The sequence below is a fragment of the Tachypleus tridentatus genome, chromosome 6 (genome assembly GCF_004210375.1).
Source record: "Tachypleus tridentatus isolate NWPU-2018 chromosome 6, ASM421037v1, whole genome shotgun sequence".
NCBI lineage: Eukaryota > Metazoa > Arthropoda > Merostomata > Xiphosura > Limulidae > Tachypleus > Tachypleus tridentatus.
The window spans coordinates 119096590-119114625 of NC_134830.1; the positions used below are offsets into that span (position 1 = coordinate 119096590).

Below are 18036 nucleotides of genomic sequence, written 5' to 3' on the forward strand. Positions count from 1 at the left end.
CACTTTTAACCAAAAATATGAGACCTTAGCAACTCAACTTCAGAAACAGAATTGAATGTACCCACATACGTCACTAAATGTGACATGAAAACATAGTTTGTAATTCAAATTTTTATATTATCTACATTTAAACTTCTTACTTTCAAACAGAAATATATAAAAGATTTTCAATCTCCATTTTTCTGCCATATGAATTGTATTTTGGCTTGAATTTATCCATTCCAGAATTTCTTCACGTCAATAAGAAACACAAATTATAGATAAATACAAGCAAGAATCTATAATTTGAGCAACCCTCCTTCTTTTCTGAGATATTAATAAATCCACCAGACAATCCCTCCTTTCCCTCTCCAACTTTTTGAAAACTATTTGCACAAATCTAATATATGTTTTAACCAACAGAAAAGAGAAGATATAAATATATCGTATATATAAATCTTATAAGTTGTTTAACTTTTCACATTAAACTGCTACCTACAAAATGGATTGGCTTGTGGTGTAATCCTTCTCTGTTTCTACTCCAAATATTAAGAGAATTTTTAAAACTTACTTATAGCTTACACAGAAAGCAGGATAAACTATAGTAGTTTTGAGACATTCTATTCTGGTGATTGATAAATTTTTGCACTTTAAAATACATAATTAAAAACTATATGAATTATTTTTGGATACCAAAATTTGTAACTCAAAGAGACTTTCAGAAAGTCTCAAATTTTCACTAGAGTGCAAACAAGTTCGAGTATGCAGTATCTACTACAGATCTTTGTTTTTGTATACATTTCATTTATTTTTATATATTTCAACAAAAGTAACTTGAGTACAAAATAATTAAGTCCTCAGCTAAGTCTAAACAAAACTTCCTTAAAATAAAAGATTCAAAAATTTCATAAGCTGGAACAATATGACATCCAGCAATCACCTGGTGATTACATTGACAACTGCTGAGCTCTCACTGAGATTTATTGCTTTTCAGGTGAGGATTAATGCTCTATTGAGTAAAAAGTACAACAAACGAAAGATAAAGTTAAACACATCTGAACACACAAACAGTTAAAGATGTTAAGAAAAGTAACTTGAAACTTTCTGACAAATATTGTGTTCAGTGAAGTGGGGGGGGGGAATTAATTTTGGTTCTGGTACAGTCAGTCTTGAGAAAATAAGAAATAAGGTATAAAGTTTTACCGGAAAAGGACTTTTGTTATAATTCAGTTAGGACGTTGTAGAGGTTAAGAAAATGTAGCACGAAAAGAAATATTTTATTTTTAACTCGAAAATAACCTTCACTCAGATTGACTCAGTAAATGTTTCACAGTAAAAAGAAAACACATTTACTAAAAAGTTGCCAAGTTTTGTGCAGACATACGTAATAAATTTGGAATTATGATAAACAGCAGTTTAAAAGATACGAGGTTGGATAAAACGACAAAGTTCATGAACAGATGATTAAAAGGAAATATTTAAAACAGTCAAATTCTATGTGTGTAAAAATGGCTCGTTTGGGTTGAGAAAATGTTTTACGTAGAGGAGCGAAAAACGTTTAGACCTTCTTCAATCATCGTCAGGTTCACAAAGAAAGGAAGAGGTATAGTCCAGTATGGGTGATTTTTTGGTGGATTTCTGTTCTATGTTGTGTATCGGTTTTTGTAATTTTGAGGTTAAGAAATGATACTCGATTGCTTTCTTCTTGTTCACATATGAAGTTCACATTGGGATGTATAGCATTAATGTGATTGAAAAAATTAAGTAGACTATACATTCCTTGAGACTCAGCACATGAAACAAAACAAAAACTCAACACACTAGGAAACCAAATAAACACAGCCATAAAACTATGCTCACCAGATAAAATTAATGACAAATTAGACAAACTAAAACAATACTTCATCAACATCAATAAGTTTCCTCCACAAACCATAGAAAACATTATACTCACACACCTGGACAAAAAGCAAAATCAACCAACAAAAGTAAATATATGCCACGAATTAAAAAATCACGAAACCATATACTGCTGCATACCATATATTCCCAACATCAGCAGAAAAATAACCAACATTTAGCAAAAACTAGTAACAAAATATGTCATTACAATTAATACCAAATTTATTCAAAAACCAGGCACAAAACTGAGGTCTATACTATGTAAAAACTACACTGACAAACACCACAACATTATTTATCAAATACAATGTGATAACTGCCACGACTTCTATATTGGAGAAACAAGTAGAAAAATGGAAACCAGATTCAAAGAACATAAAAAGTCTCATTCACACGTTTTGAACACTGCAAGTCAAATAAACACAACATAACCATAGAAAACACCCAAATATTAAATAAAGAAACAAACATAAACAAACACAAAATTAAAGAAGCCTTACTTATACAACTCAAGCCCAAAATAAACCAATACAAAGGAACACCTTTATACTTATATTGAAAATAATATAATAAATAATAATAATAAAATAAATAATGTAAAATTATATATTCCAACATCTAAGCACATCCTCTACATTCCGACACTCAGTTACACAACCCCTTTCAAACATGTGGTCAGCTTCCAGTTAGTTACCTCTTCCCATCTTTGTGAACCTGACGATGACCGAAGAAATTTTCTCAACCCAAACAAGCTGTTTTTACACATATATTTTTCTCTACAAGTGGGTTTTTCTTGACATCACAGTCAAACTCTGTTTACTGTGTGGTCCACCAATAAATCAACAACTTAGAGGAAAACTAACAGAATAAACAAATTACAGAACCATTGCTAAGAGGAACTATTCATTACACTAACTAGGACCAATCACATATTCTCATATACCACACTCAGCTAATAAGATGTTGGTAATTATTTCTAGATGTTATGCTAAGACAAAGTCATTATAGTTTTAACTCACCTCAAGAAACTGTCCATCAGCACCAACTAAAACTACAGTTGCCTCAATGTTTTTCCCTGTTGATTTTCCTCCTCTTTCAAATTCTGCTTTCTCAAGTTTCAGGTAGATATCATTTCGTACATCTCCTATCAGTTTGAAGGAAAAAAAAAATCACATTTTGTATTTGGTGTAACTTATCTGTGAAATTTCAAAAAAAATTGTTCAATTTCTTTTGAGTTATTTAAAGTTTCAAACATACATACAAACATTCATTTATAGAAATGTTGTGCCCAGTGAAGAGAGAGAGAGAAAAAAGTTACCAAAAATGCCAGTATCAAAAATATAAAAATTTAAATCACATTTTCTTTTTCTTGAAAGATTACCTCATAATACAATTTGAATCAAGTAACTTATTTAACTGTAACCAACTAAACTTATTTTAATATTCAAATTTATGTTTTCAGGAAAATCATAAATGTGAAAAAAACTCTAGGAATCAGTAATTAATTTAAACTTAATTTTTAAACAATGTTCAAATAAATCAAATTTATAAATAACCCTCAAAAGCCGTATTACAGAAATCAATAATTACCAGGCATTATGACATCTGAAAAACCACATTTATATATGATAACTAGGTTTGTCCTTAGTGCATTACAGACTCTAATATGCACCTCGCATTATGACATCTGTGAAAACCACATTTATAAGTGACAACTAGGTTTGTTTTTAGTGAATTACAGACTCTAATATTTACCTGGCATTATGACATCTGAAAAACCACGTTTATAAGTGATGATTAGGTTCCTGAAAAACAGAGGATTTTCTTGGTGAAGTTGACCAAGATCACCATGAAGGACTCTCAATGACACAATCAACCCTGAGAAATAGTAACATGCTCTTTTGCATGAATGTGTCAACTAGTGACATTACATACAAGAAAATCTTTCAAAAAAGAAACAATAAAAATATGAAGTTTTCAATTACAATTCACAACACTAGGACTACATAATAAAGAAACAAGAAAAATCATTTTGTTATCATAAACTGTTACCATAATGAGAGAACAAACATAAAGTACTCGAAACACATTCCTATTCATAACGTTTTCAATTACAGCAAAGTTCCAAGAATTGTTATACATTAGAAATAATTAATTGTAAGATTAAAGAAAAATTACAAAAGTAATAAATCATTAACAACTCAACAAAAAATCTATAAATCCCCAAATAAGTAGTGATAACATAGAACTACATTAAATAAATTTCATTAACAATGAATTAATACTGGGCAGTTGTACACTTAACTTCATAGATTCTTATTTTAAACTAATACAGTAAGTATTTATTGTCTATTAAAGCATTCAAGTGAATAAAAATAATCAGTGTACAAAAGTCAGTATTAACACTCTTGCTATGAAGTCAGTCAACTTGACTGACCTTGTAACCATATTGTTCTTGTTATAGTTTCCATACTATAGCTTTTAATACACTTGGGTGTATCTTCACAAAATTTGGCAGAATTTTAATAAACATTACAATTCTCTTGTGTATAAGTATCAATTTTTTTTAAAGTATTTTTACTAAACAATAGTCCATGAACATAAATAGTATTTCTCTATGCAAGTCCACATGCTAAGCGATTTTCATATTAAGATTAAAAATAGCTTTTTCATCTCAAAAATCTAAAATTTTATTGCATAATTTCTGCAATCTCCTGAATACACTTCAAATGTTTTTTTTTCAGCAAATCCATATATTATAATTATTTTCACTCCCCTAAATTTATACAAAGTAGGTCAATTATAAAGTAATTTACTTTATATTATTTATAACATAATGATATAATTATTTAAAATATATTATTTACTTTAAGTTATTAAGCAATTTATGTTACATTAAGTAATTTATATTAAATTTCACGCTTCTAGAAGTGACGATAAATAAATTAGAGAAGAGAGAATGCCTAGAGAGCAAATGTAAAAAATTCTCACGCTAGGGGAAATTATAGATTTTTTTAAAATACTGCCTTATAAAAGTGAAAACTCAAAATTTATATACTATTAAAATATGAATTATCAGCTGTGTTATGCTACAATTATTAGCATGTCATTGAAAAAAGTAGTTTACTTAAATTTTGAATGTTATTTTCTAAAATCTCATGACATGCACAATAGAAGATGTCCATGGTTAGATTGTTAATACCTTTTTACAATAACTAATCATACAAACAGGTTGATTTTAAAGACATAATTTTATGATAAACAATCTTACCATAGCTGGGTTGTCCAGAAATCATATTATATTTGTTGCTTTGTTTCCTGATGATGAATTCATGAAGCTGATGAAAATCTGATTCATTACAACTATAAAAAGGGATAAAAAATAACTAATAAGACTATTTAATTAATACTAATACAACTTAAAACATTTCTATGTAAATCAAAAGGAAATTCAAAAGATGGGTCTGATCCGACATTCCTTCATGATGTGTAGAACTTCCAATATTTACCATTCTTTGGTAAAATGTGGTACTTTTGTTTCACTTGGTGATACATGGTACTTACGTTTATGTAAACTGGTAACAGTGTTTCTTAGGTTCTTTACGAAAGTGTGACAGTCATATTGCTTATATCCTTTAGTGATGTGTGGCATTTGTTTATACAAAACTTGGTAGGTGCAGTTGTACTTCTTGAATTCTATCACCAAAGGTAACTGTTTGTTTTCTAAGAATCAAGTGGTGATAATAATACTCAATGACAATTTGATATAAATTTTGTCTGATAAATGCCATCTAGGAACTGTCTGTTCCAAACACATGTGAAAAACCTACTAAAAAGCAATACTAATTTTATCTGCAACTGAGGAAAATACAACTAAAATATCACGAACATATTTAAAAGATATTTCCATCAAATTTTTGTTAACTGAATAAAACTGGAATTTAAATTTATTATGTTCTATAATTAGAGAACGTTCTTTTATTCATAAATAAATTTTATATTCTATATCATAGCTCATCACAACGTTCAACTAAGTATAATTTCTTTACAACTCAATTCATTTACTCTTCAGACGAAGTTTGAAGAATGTATTATAAAATCGGTGAACTTTGATTTTTAACCACATATTTTATTGCAATTTTTTTAAACTAGAGATTACTAGAGACACACAAAATAATGTTTTTCATTTTAAAACACCCTAGTTTGAAAAGTCACTCTTAAAAGATTAAAAAACATTAAAGTATTGAATACTAAAAGCCCGCCAACACAGTGAAAATAAGAAATATGAATACAAATAACTGCAGTATAACAAAATTTTGACCTACTGGTTTTCAGTGCTTTGTTTTTAAATATCTAACACTATAATTCTAAGTTTTGTGATGAACATACAAATAGACTTTTGCCTTCCCTAGTTCAGTCCAACTGACCAATATGTTATCTGGGCAGATATGTGCAATATGCAAAAAGATATTTTTGGACACTCTCACTCTGAGTTTTGTGTACAGAATGGAGTGGAGGAATAATGAAAAATGATTATAAAATAACATGTACACTTCACACTTCTGTTTGCTGTCATACCTGCATCAGAACTGTGGTTTTCACCAGCAACATGTACACTTCACACTTCTGTTTGTTGTTATACCTGCACTAGAGTTGTGGTTTTTACGAACAACATGTACACTTCACACTTCTGTTTGCTGTCATACCAACACCAGAACTGTAGTTTTCAACAACAACCAAGCTACATGTTAACACTTTCTACATGACACTAAAAACACTCACGTGTTAAGTTTGAAGGTAAATTCCCTCTCTTCTTCTAATGTATTTTCCTGTTTTTCCAGCAGGACATCACAGATACTCAAAACTACATACACAAAAGAAGAAATTATATGTAACAGACCATGAGTTTAAAAAAAAAAAATGATAACATATATTTTTAAAGGGAAGTGATAAAGTAGTCTTGAACCACTGGAGTTTCTAAAGGAAGACAAGCAGTACCAAAAAATCAGAAAATATCAATATATTTAGATTTCTAAAGGAAATAAAACGTTATTCAACTCCATTCATAACAAAATGTATTGTTTAAAAGTGGAAAAGACCAGTTATAGTGAAGTGTGGTATCCAGATATTGTTTTATATCTAGATACGTACACATTAAATATCACTTTCTGATTTAAAAAAATCTTCAAAACATATTTTCTGAAGACAAAACTGAACTTATATATGCAAAAATGGCTCGATTGGGTTGAGAAAATATTTTACATGGAAGGTCGAAACGTCGTTTGCCCTTCCATGTAAAATATTTTCTCAACCCAATCGAGCCGTTTTTGCATATATATTTCTCTACAAGTGGATTTTCTCGACATCACTGATAACTGAACTTAGCTTAAATATTAAATAACAAACTTTTATAGAAGAGCAATTCTGATTTTAATTATTAGAATGTTTCAATCAATAGTATCAGGTCACCATCTGGTAACAGTTTTCATTTATTGTAACATACTGAAACTAGTCATTGAAAGGTCAAATTGTTTTCAATGCAAGAGATCTCACAAACATATTCCATTTTTAAACAATCATTTGTAATATTAAGTTTGATGATACAGCTATATCATTTGTGTGAAAGTTCCCTGACAAGAATTAATTAACATAAATGACATTAACTCAAACAGAAAATTTTGTAAACTTAGTTATTACTAAAAGTTTCATTGCACTGATTTTTAGGTTGCTGGAAAAAGAGACTTACCTCCACAACCAAACGGCCTTTTGTACATCTGCCCAACTGACTTCTTTGTGTCACTCAACATTCGACCTGGTAGATTATAAACAAAAACCTTTTATTGCTCTAGTATGACTTTCACTGTAGACAGAAGATTGTCAGTGTTATGAATAGTTTAATTCTTCCTTATTCCATTTTAGTTTTCTCACAAACAATGTTTCAGACTAGTTTCTTTCACCATTCCAAAAGTGAAATATCACACCTTTTATTATATTACTAAGATTTACTAACTTTCAGTTTAACAAAATAACCAATATATTTTTCCAAGTAATCAAATGAATATGTACTTTGAAAAGGAATGATGAAATAATAATAATAAAATTAATCATGGTTATCAAATGAAATAAACAATTTTCTATTTCTATTTTATGAGTATTTGATCTGGTTTATTTTTTTTCTTTTAAAACAGTAAACCATTTGAATTATTGTCATTAAGTTTTATAACAATATTTATTAAAACTTTTTATTAAATAATTACTTACAATATTTTATGACATTTTGCTATCAAATTAAGTATGCTCTTATGTATCTAATATAAAAACCAAATAGAATCCATCAACAACCATCGCTTTTTGTTGAAACTTAAAATGTAAGTTAGAAAATGGTACATAGTATTTGAAGCTTTTACCAAAACAGAAAATTTTACATTTAAGAATGTCCCCTAATTAAAAACATTATAAACAATATGAATTTTATGATCAGTACGAAAGTTCTGAAAATTTATTAACACATCAAATGTTCTAAATCTTCACCTTCAATTTACACCATTGTAATCACAGGGAAAATTATTTTGGTACATGAGAGAACTTAGTTCCAGTTTGTTGTCTGGAAATGTTAGTGTACTGGTATTCCTTTTTTTTGAAACTGTAATAAAGTTCCATTATTTTTTGGTAGTTTCATTTCAGTACTTGAAGGGTTATCATAAACTTACAGAAAACTTTACACCTAGTAATGCTTAGTCCTGGCTGAGTTTATTATCAGTAACCCTTTAAGTAGAATTTTGTTACTAGTTATAACCATCATATCAATACTAAAACTTTGGCTATTCTGTGGTTGAATAGGCATAACTAATATAAGGGCTTTTTTCATAAACTCATAAAATAATTATTCTATTACTCGTCAACAGACAACAGAAGTTCTTTGATTTAAAAGTACATATTAAGTGTAGATGGTTTTTCACAATGTTTCTGTGACTAGAATGTTTTCTTTTTTGTATAAAATATTACCTGGTTCAGTTTAATACTTCAATATTAAAAATTAATTAGTTCTCATTCGTATGACAACATTAAATGTAAATCTGACTTTTACTTTCATGAAACAAACAAGAATTTAAATGTACAACGTTTTTGGTTGTTTTTTTAAGGAGCTAATTAATATTTAAAATACCAAATGATGATGTGAAAGCAACAAGATAGCCAAGATTCTGTACAACATTGAGAACAAAAGAGATCATAACCACCTAATTTTTATAAGAATTATTTCTGAAGTAACTTACCTATTCTCACAACCTGAACAACTATGTACATATCTCTATTTAAATCTGCATTCCCTAAGTCCTAGATAAGACAGAAAAGGCATCTAGGTTAAGTGACCAATTAGTGGTTAAAGGGAAAGCATAAAGTTCAATTTTATAGATCAATGACAGCTAAGAGTCAAATTTGGGGTTAACTCGCCAATTAAAAGTACAACAATCAGTTAAATTTAGGGATAACTCACCAAATAAAAGTGCAAAAAGCAGATAAATTTTAACTCACTGATTACAAGTACAAAGTCCTACCCAGCTAACACTAAGTAAGATATTTTTAAGTACAGCAAAGGAAAACTAAAGAAAATGTTTCTTAGAGATGCCTTTACACTAATAAAGAAAATGTATAAGAAAAATAAAACATTCAAGACATCATAACAATTTCAATTTTTGAGTAAAATAAATATTCTATAATATTTTTCTAGGTACCTTTCTCAAACCACACTTCACCATTTAAAAGCTTAATATTTATTTTAATTACGAAGTTGTTAAAGAGCAGTAGGCTTAATTAATTTAATTTCTAACCAATAATTAAGTTTTTTCTCTTCTTCGTCAAGAAATAATTTTTCATTAGAAAACGATTAGTTAACTCACTGCATTATCAGCCAAAAGAGACCCAATTTTATCCAACAATATATTGTATGATGCTATTAAAATAAACTATACCATTTGTGTATAGTCATCCCTAATTCTGAACTGATCAGGAAGTCTACAAATCATTGTCAATTTTTGATGTATTCTTGTCTCAATTAATAGTGAGGTTTAAACACCATTTTTGTAGTGTAGCCATGACCCCAAAGAGTGTAAAATGCTGTAGTGTAGCCATGGCCCAAAAGCATGTACCATGCTGTAAAGTAGCATGCTATACTTCCTACTACCCCAAACTATGGAATTTCCTGTGGTGTTGCTATGACCCCAAAGAGTGTAGCACTGTAGTGCACATGGAAACAAACAATCATGATACACTAACAACTAAAACCATATAATACACTTCCTTAACAAGTAATATAAACCTAGCCACCTCCTTGCATAATAAACATTACACCAGACAGAAATGTTCTATGACTATTACAACAGATCCTAGTTTTGGTCAATTGAGTGCAGTTTCTTCCGCATGGAGCAAGTTCATATGAATTGATCCTATATATAGAACTAATAACATGAAATGAATTAAAATTATAGACAATTAAAGATCAAAAAGAAATACTAGGAAAAGCAGGTAGCTGTAACAAATGATTTTACCATTTTGCCAAAAACAGTTTTTAAGAATAAAAAAATGCACTTGTTGGAAAAACAAAAGAAAGCTAATTAAAATACAAATTCTATAGAATATCTAGAAAGCAAGAAAATGTTTACTTACTTCATTCTTTCCACTTTTCTTACTTAGAAGCATGTTTTTGATAATTTATGGATCAAATATTTCTACACTGCACAAAGGTTTTTGATTTTCTTAGACAAACAAAAACTACCATTATAAAATCAAATCATTAGAATGAATGCTTTGAAAGGCTGTGATGGTTTTAGTTATTAAAATATGTACATTTCATTTCTGTTGTACGTAAAACACTTTTGAAACAAAAGTTACCATATTTTGTACATTTATTCCAGTGGAATTTCTGTTTGCACACAATGATACCTAAAAACATTACAAAATTCACTACATACCGTAAATAATGTACAGTGATTGGACTGTCCGTATCTGGCAAGCTTGATTAGAAATCTTTCACTGGAAAAATATAGGTATTAATCCTTCTTAAAACAGTTATGAAACTATATAGCATTAATTTGTCAAAACTTAATATCAAATGCAATTAACTATGAAGGGCTCCAGTGTGTACCAAGTAAAGAAAATAAATAAAAAACAGTTAACTTATAAATAATACAGACACATACAGAGAGAAAAAAAAGATTATATCAAGTGGATTAAAAGTAGAAGTTTTCTCATACCATTATCCTGAACTAAGAATATCAAAAAAGATTCATGAAGATGTTTCATGGAAATTATTATCCAAAAAATAATTTTGAGTTAAATAACTCACCTGATGAACTCAGCCTGCTGAGTATCGTAGAGTGAACAGTAGATTTCCAAGTCTTCTCCTGCATAATATCCAAAATCCCTCAAGTGCATAAAAATATGATGAGTTAGGGCACGTTTGGATTCTTTTTTCTTATTGGTCCCTCTTCCCTGTAAAAGAATTCAAATATAATTTTTTTGTTCAGGGAATAAAAACAGGAGGCACACACAGAAAACAAAAGATCACATTATGCATGAATTCAGAAATACTTTCTTAGATAAAATACAAATATGTATTATGCATACAGAAAACCTAGAGAAATGTGTTGTAAGTTAAACCATCAAAGAAAATAATGTGTTAATTGCAGACACGTGTATATTTTGACATATACTGCTGTAGATAACAACATTTTGGGCAATGCCCTCCATTAGGTATTTCTAGCTGAAAAATAAATCTATGAATAAAAAATTCTAAAAAACTGGTTGAGTTTGGGCTTAGCTGCTGCTTAGTGAAAAAAATAAATTAGATCTAGCTTCTGAATGGTGGAACAAACTAAATATAGCCAGCCAAAAAATGCCACATTATCCAACTGAGAAACCTTTGCATTTAAACAATAGCACCTTACTTTTATGACTTTCCATAGACCTCGTAGAATGATATCCATATTAACCTATATAGGTACTTTGCTTTATTTAGAATTTAATGAAAATGGCATGCTTTTACATTGATAACTTATACATATAGATATATTTACAGCTAAGAAATGGACATCAATAAAAACACTTCAGACTTCCATTTTCATCATCTAAAAACACAAAAATACGAACTCAAGTTACCCTGTCTAAACATACAAAACAAAGTGTTGTTACAAAGTATAATTCACAAAAAATATTTGAGATTTTATTTTTTCAGCTATTTAATTAATATAAAAAAGCTTTCATACTTAGATTATTTACCTCCCAAGAGAAAATTTACCAGAAATTATACTGCAGAAACAAAATGCAGTAAAAAAACTATATTCGAATACAAACTTTTACAGCCAGTATAAACACTGTCCAAAGTACCTGAATTACACTCGTACCTACATATTGGGTGATGAAACATCTTAAGTATTCCATATGAAATCCAAAGTGATTCCTCATGTTAAAGATTAAGCTATAGTAAATCTCTAGTTATCTCACACAAGTCTAACCATGTTTATATTGTACAGCTAAAACTTAAAAAAAAACTTTTGTTATTGTTGACACAATCTAAGAATTATTACTGTATGAATGCCTGTTTTAAGCTGGCAATAAAATAGGCCTAATGTTAATGTCTTGTAGTCTAATAATTGCTACTATGTTTATGCTTGTTTTAAACTGGCAATAAAGGAAAAAGGTCTAATGTTAATATCTAAGAATTGTGAGTGTTTAATGCCTTTTATATAATGGAAATCAAATAGGTCTAATACTAATGTCTTGTAGTCTAATGACTAATTGATCCTTCAGCAAGTTTCAACAATATTTAAAACAATGTAATAATAATTAAACAAACAATTTTCATTCTGGTTGATGAATTACCAGCAGAAAACCCTGTTTTTTTCTTTATCAAAACAAGTATTTTTTGTTGATGGAAGTTATTGATAAAGAAAAAACAACAAAAGATTAGTCCCCTGTTTCAAAGTAATTTAATGTCTAACTTTAAAGCATATTTGAAGGTATGAATTTTTCTTTATGTTTTGTGTAAAAGAAATATATCTGACTAATGTAATTCTTAAAGTGATACTTTAACCTTCAGTTCAGTCATAAGTGTGTATATTTTTAACATGTTTTTATAAACATAGCTTCTAATTATCAAGGTGATAACTATATGTTTGGTCCTTACATCAAAAATACAAAGCCAAGTGTACATCTTTTCAGCTGGAACAAAAAATGATTTCTAAACATAACAAAACTATTCTTCAAAGTATTAAAATAACCAAATTGTTTTACCCAATTATCAACATGAAGATAAATTACTACTATGAACAATAAAACCATGAAAATTTTACTATCTGAAGATACACTTCCATAAAATGAAATTTCTAAAAATATTTTTAGACTAAACTCTCCTTAAATTTTAATATCAAGTATTCAGTACTTAAATAGTCTCTTAGTCTTTCCATGCACACAAGTTTCCTGCACTAGTACATAGCTAGAAAAATGTACTAAAACATTGAAGAATCATTTAATTTTTATTTCTTTCAAAATTTAGTACCCAAAGGAAAAACAACAAAATCTATTTGCAGACTTAATAGAATAAAAGTCATTATTATTTATACCCCACGTAATTGTCTAAGAGCTATTGAAAGACAGAAACTTCTTTACTGACTCAGTTTAATACCATTTATAACAATGTGAAATTTTTACCTAACCTGATGAGCACACACAAGAAAAGTTAAATGCCTATTTAATAACATTATCAAGATATTTCTGATAAGAAAAGCTTTGCTGGTTCATTATGAAAAAAATAACAAAAAACACTTACTAAAGGTCCTGACACATTTTCTGAGCTTTGGAGGTGCTGAAAAAAAAACAAAGTAAAAAAATAAAATGGAGCACCATAAAATCACATACTCATAAATAATGTGTAAAGAGACATTTAAACCTAAAAACAGTTGTTTAAAACAAAACCCTTTAAAAGCTTTAATTATTCTTACTGCCTTAAACAAACAAAAATGACATTTATACAAAACGTAACAGCTTGCTAAAACTACAACTCCATATAAAAGAAAGAACTTCTTTATCAAAATATTATACACTTTCTAAGCATGCTTTATAAATAACTTGCAAAATATCTCTTATAAACCTTCATAATAAAGTTTTAGCTTTGAAGAAACTGAAATTTTCACATTTTTAGTTTGACAAAAACAAAACCAAATCATTAGGACAGCTACAAAAATCAAGTTAATGTAGAAAAAGAAATTTTTAAAGATGGTTGGTTGTTTCTTAGTACATAAGGCAGTGACAATACTTCCAGTGCATAAATGAGGCAGTGACAACTCTTCTAGTACAGTAATGAAAGTTATAAAATGAAAGTAAATGTTGTTTTAAACTTGTCCTGATTCTGAACTGTACAGTTAACTTATTAGTTATAACAAGAGTTTATTAAAAACAGAAATAATTCTTATAGCTTTCTCATATATTTACTGTAAGGCAGTTACTATAAGACAAGAATAAAGTTCCTCACCACTTCATACAACTCCACTGGACTTAATGTTTCAGTATCAACCATTTCACCATCCACTCTGGGCACAAGATCCAATCCTAGTTGTCTAAAATTAAAAAAAAACATCTCACTTTAATATTACAACCACCTCACTATCTCAACATTAATGTATCAAACAAAAGCAGTGTGTATTATTGGGGAATAAAAATCAACTTTTAATACAACAAAACAAAATGGCTATAACTTTTAATAATGATTATTATCCAACAATAGTTGTTACCAAACTGCTTAAGATAATGATTTTCACTTGAATGTGGTGCAATTTGTTTTTCTAAAGTTGTAATATAGAAGTCTCTCCAGCAAATTCTGGTAAAACAAGATTAAAAACACATTATTCCATCACAGACAGAACACATGGTAACTATTCATAAACCAAAAGCAAATTGGCTAACAACAATTTATAAGAATAATAGTGCTTTATTTTTCACAAGCATACCACATGGTACAAAGAGTACTGGGCCTTTTTAACCGACCTGTAAATACACGAAGTACGTGACACAAAAATAATCCATTTCGTTATACTTATATGTCATCATTGTTTATCAATTTATATCAGTGTAAAGCGTCTCCATGTAGAAGTATTCAGAAAGCAATGAACTGACTGAAATAAAAATGATATACAACAAACTACATATATTACATATCAAAATTAAAACACTTTTTTTACAAGTGCTTTAAAAAAATTAAAATCACATTGTTTAGGTAAAGTTGTTTGCATTTGTCTCAGACTCAAAAATTGGACACCTTTTAAAATGTTTTTTTAAATAGTTTAATGGATTATTAAAAAAAATGTGCAATTTATTTATTTTTTTATGATTGTATTTCTTAAGTGAATCTAATTTTAAAAACAGCTGTCAACTATTTCTGTAGGAATTTTGTTAATTAACATTTCTAAACTAGTTCAAATACCTGTTTCCCCAGTCAATTTTGGCAGTGATTTTTATCTTAAGCTCCCTTATCTGGTCTTGGGTAAGGGTGCCTCCAATTATCTGTCTCCGCCACTCCATCAAGTCCCACATAACACCCTGCAGCTGTGACACCAGTGTCAGTTCTCTTCTCTAGATGAAGAACATATCATGTGCATGATACAAACAGGAGAAACAAAATTAGGGAAAAGATTAAACTTCAAATTATTATCAACAGAAATAACTATTTTGTGCATTCACCACCACACACACACAGGTACAACACTACATTAGTTTATAACAGTTCATCACTATAATGTCTGGTCTAATTCTCAGCAGAATGACAACAATATTAATATTTTCTGTAGCTTCTAACAGTAGGGTTAATTCTGTGAAACAAGTGCATAAACAGCAAAGAGAGAAACATTGCAATGTACACAACATAAAAGAAAAGTACGCTCTTGAAATAAAGCAGCACAAAAATATTACAAGCCATTACATATGTCAATTCCCTGTTTCCAGATTCAGATTTGATAAAATTTTAAAAAAACGTACCATTAAAAGAGACTTCAGTATCATAACAATAGCAGCTTTAACAACATAAGTCTAAGACTAAATATTTTATATGTTAAAATTCTTAAGAATTACTCATTTGTTCAGTACAAGTAGAACAAATAAAGCATAGATTATCTAGTTATATATCATACTAAATAACAATTAAATATCTAACATATTAAACTTGGACAAAAGTATTAGTTAAGACATTAACTCGACAAACACTGATGACTTACAAAGCATGTTTACCTATGCCATACCATACCACTTAAATATCCAAGATTTTAAACTTGGGACCAACGTTAACATATTCCTAAACTTAAAATGTATTTCCAATAATACTTACACCTGCTGACAATATAGTTATTTCTTGATGTTGGTTTTTGCCTATCTAAGCATTGATCTCACATGATCCAGTCTTTTACACCCTACTTAAGTGCCCTCGGCAGTATCTAATTTGCAAATCTATCCATTCACTTCAGTGAACCCTTTATCCTAGTACTGTATATAAGCACCTCACTCAGATAATAATTTTTTCAAGACTTACACCATCCCAGTCACAAACACTGGCTCTCAGTTGAAAGAGAGGGCAGGATATTATTGGAAACACATTTTCAGTTTAGGAAAATGTAATCTTCCAAAACATACTTACCATCCACTGACACTATAGCTAGAATCATACACCAACAAGGTGAAAAGGCAGGTGCAGTCATGACCTATACAGAAAGCATCTGTATAAAACAAGACTGTAACAATATGAGATTGGTACCCAAGTGGGGGTGCTACACTACATCTGTGATTCTTAAACGGGAATCACATTAAAAAATGTCTGAGGTATAAGTTAAAAAACTCAAATAGCATTAAAAAGATTAAAAACTAAAAACATTTCCAAGGTGGACAGTATCCCCACCACCAATAACACTGTCTAAAGTTATCGATAAACCTTGGGACAGAACATGTTTAAAATGGTGTCGTCACTGAGAGTCATAATGATAACAAGACAGTAAAATGTGCCTTATTTTGACCTGAGTGTTACACAGACTACACATTGGTGCATCAGTCCCAGATAAAAGAAAACAATGAGTTGAAAAACTGTGACCAATATGTAGTCTAGTTAGAACAACTTCCTCTTTCCAATCCTTACGGAAGCAAGATGGCCAAAGTCCAATATAGGGTTTTATTTGGAAAAGCTTGTTTTCATGTTACTCACTCCGGGTCCACAACCAAATAGCACTGAGCCGAGCCTTAAATACAGAACCACAGTCCATGAATGGAACAGGCACAGCAGTGATAGTGCCAGAGCAGATAGATTTAGCTGCAGTGTTGGCGAGCTCGTTCCCAGGAATACCAACATGGCCCGGTATCCAGAAAAACTGGATAGAAGTAGATGTTAAAGAGAAATAGGCCAGTTGGTTTTGAATATCAGCAAGAACAGGGTGTGAACTAACATGATGTGATTCCAAGGCTAGTAGAGAACTGAGACAGTATAAACAGTGCACTTTGAGTACTGCTCAGCTTCTATTTGATCCAGGGCAAGAGAAATACCATACACTTCAGCAGTGAACACAGAAGCTGAACCACAACAAACCATGGCAGAGCCCACACAGTCACCTGATTTCGAACCATCTGTAAAAATAAGAATGGAAGGGGGTTGGTTCAAAAGATGTTCAGCAAATAACAGACAGTATTTCCAATCAGGAGTGTCTGCTTTTCTCAGATAACTTAAAAATAGGTCACATTTGAGGACTGTAAGAAGCCATGGTGGGATGGGCTGACCAGTGGTTACAGCAATATTATCCAAGGACAGACCCAATTCATTCAACTGCACCTGGATACGAAGGCCAAAAGGAGCAATGGCAAATCATCTGTTCTGAAAAAGTATGGCCCACAGAGGAAGGAAAACATAACCCCAGGTGGGATGCTTTGGTAAGGAATAAAGTTTTGAAGCATACAGTGAAGAGAATTGCAAATGGTGGAGGTGCAAAGAAGGTTCATAAGACTATGTATCAGCTCTGAACAGGGGAAGTGCAGAAAGCCCCAGTGCAGAGCCAAAGTCCTTGATGATGAATGGAGTCCAGCATCTTTAAGGCAGAGGTTCTGGCAGAGCCAAAGACCAGTGATCCATAGTCG

General features: G+C 30.0%; 1 protein-coding gene across 5 annotated transcripts in view; it reads right to left on the minus strand.

The window, feature by feature from the left end:
- LOC143253432 (dedicator of cytokinesis protein 3-like) overlaps positions 1-18036 on the minus strand; it is a 95751-nt gene that overhangs the window by 63139 nt on the left and 14576 nt on the right. For all 5 annotated transcript variants that reach the window (XR_013029632.1, XR_013029633.1, XM_076507304.1 and 2 more), the window contains exons 6-16: positions 15356-15504; positions 14408-14492; positions 13706-13741; positions 11225-11370; positions 10851-10911; positions 9156-9216; positions 7628-7693; positions 6664-6745; positions 5153-5244; positions 3637-3759; positions 2901-3025 (exon numbers count right to left, since the gene is read on the minus strand). Coding sequence is in view for 3 of the 5 variants with exons in the window: in XM_076507304.1 (XP_076363419.1) it covers positions 2901-3025; positions 3637-3759; positions 5153-5244; positions 6664-6745; positions 7628-7693; positions 9156-9216; positions 10851-10911; positions 11225-11370; positions 13706-13741; positions 14408-14492; positions 15356-15504 (1026 nt within the window). In the remaining 2 variants the exon portion in view is untranslated. The remainder of the gene's footprint in view (positions 1-2900; positions 3026-3636; positions 3760-5152; positions 5245-6663; positions 6746-7627; positions 7694-9155; positions 9217-10850; positions 10912-11224; positions 11371-13705; positions 13742-14407; positions 14493-15355; positions 15505-18036) is intronic.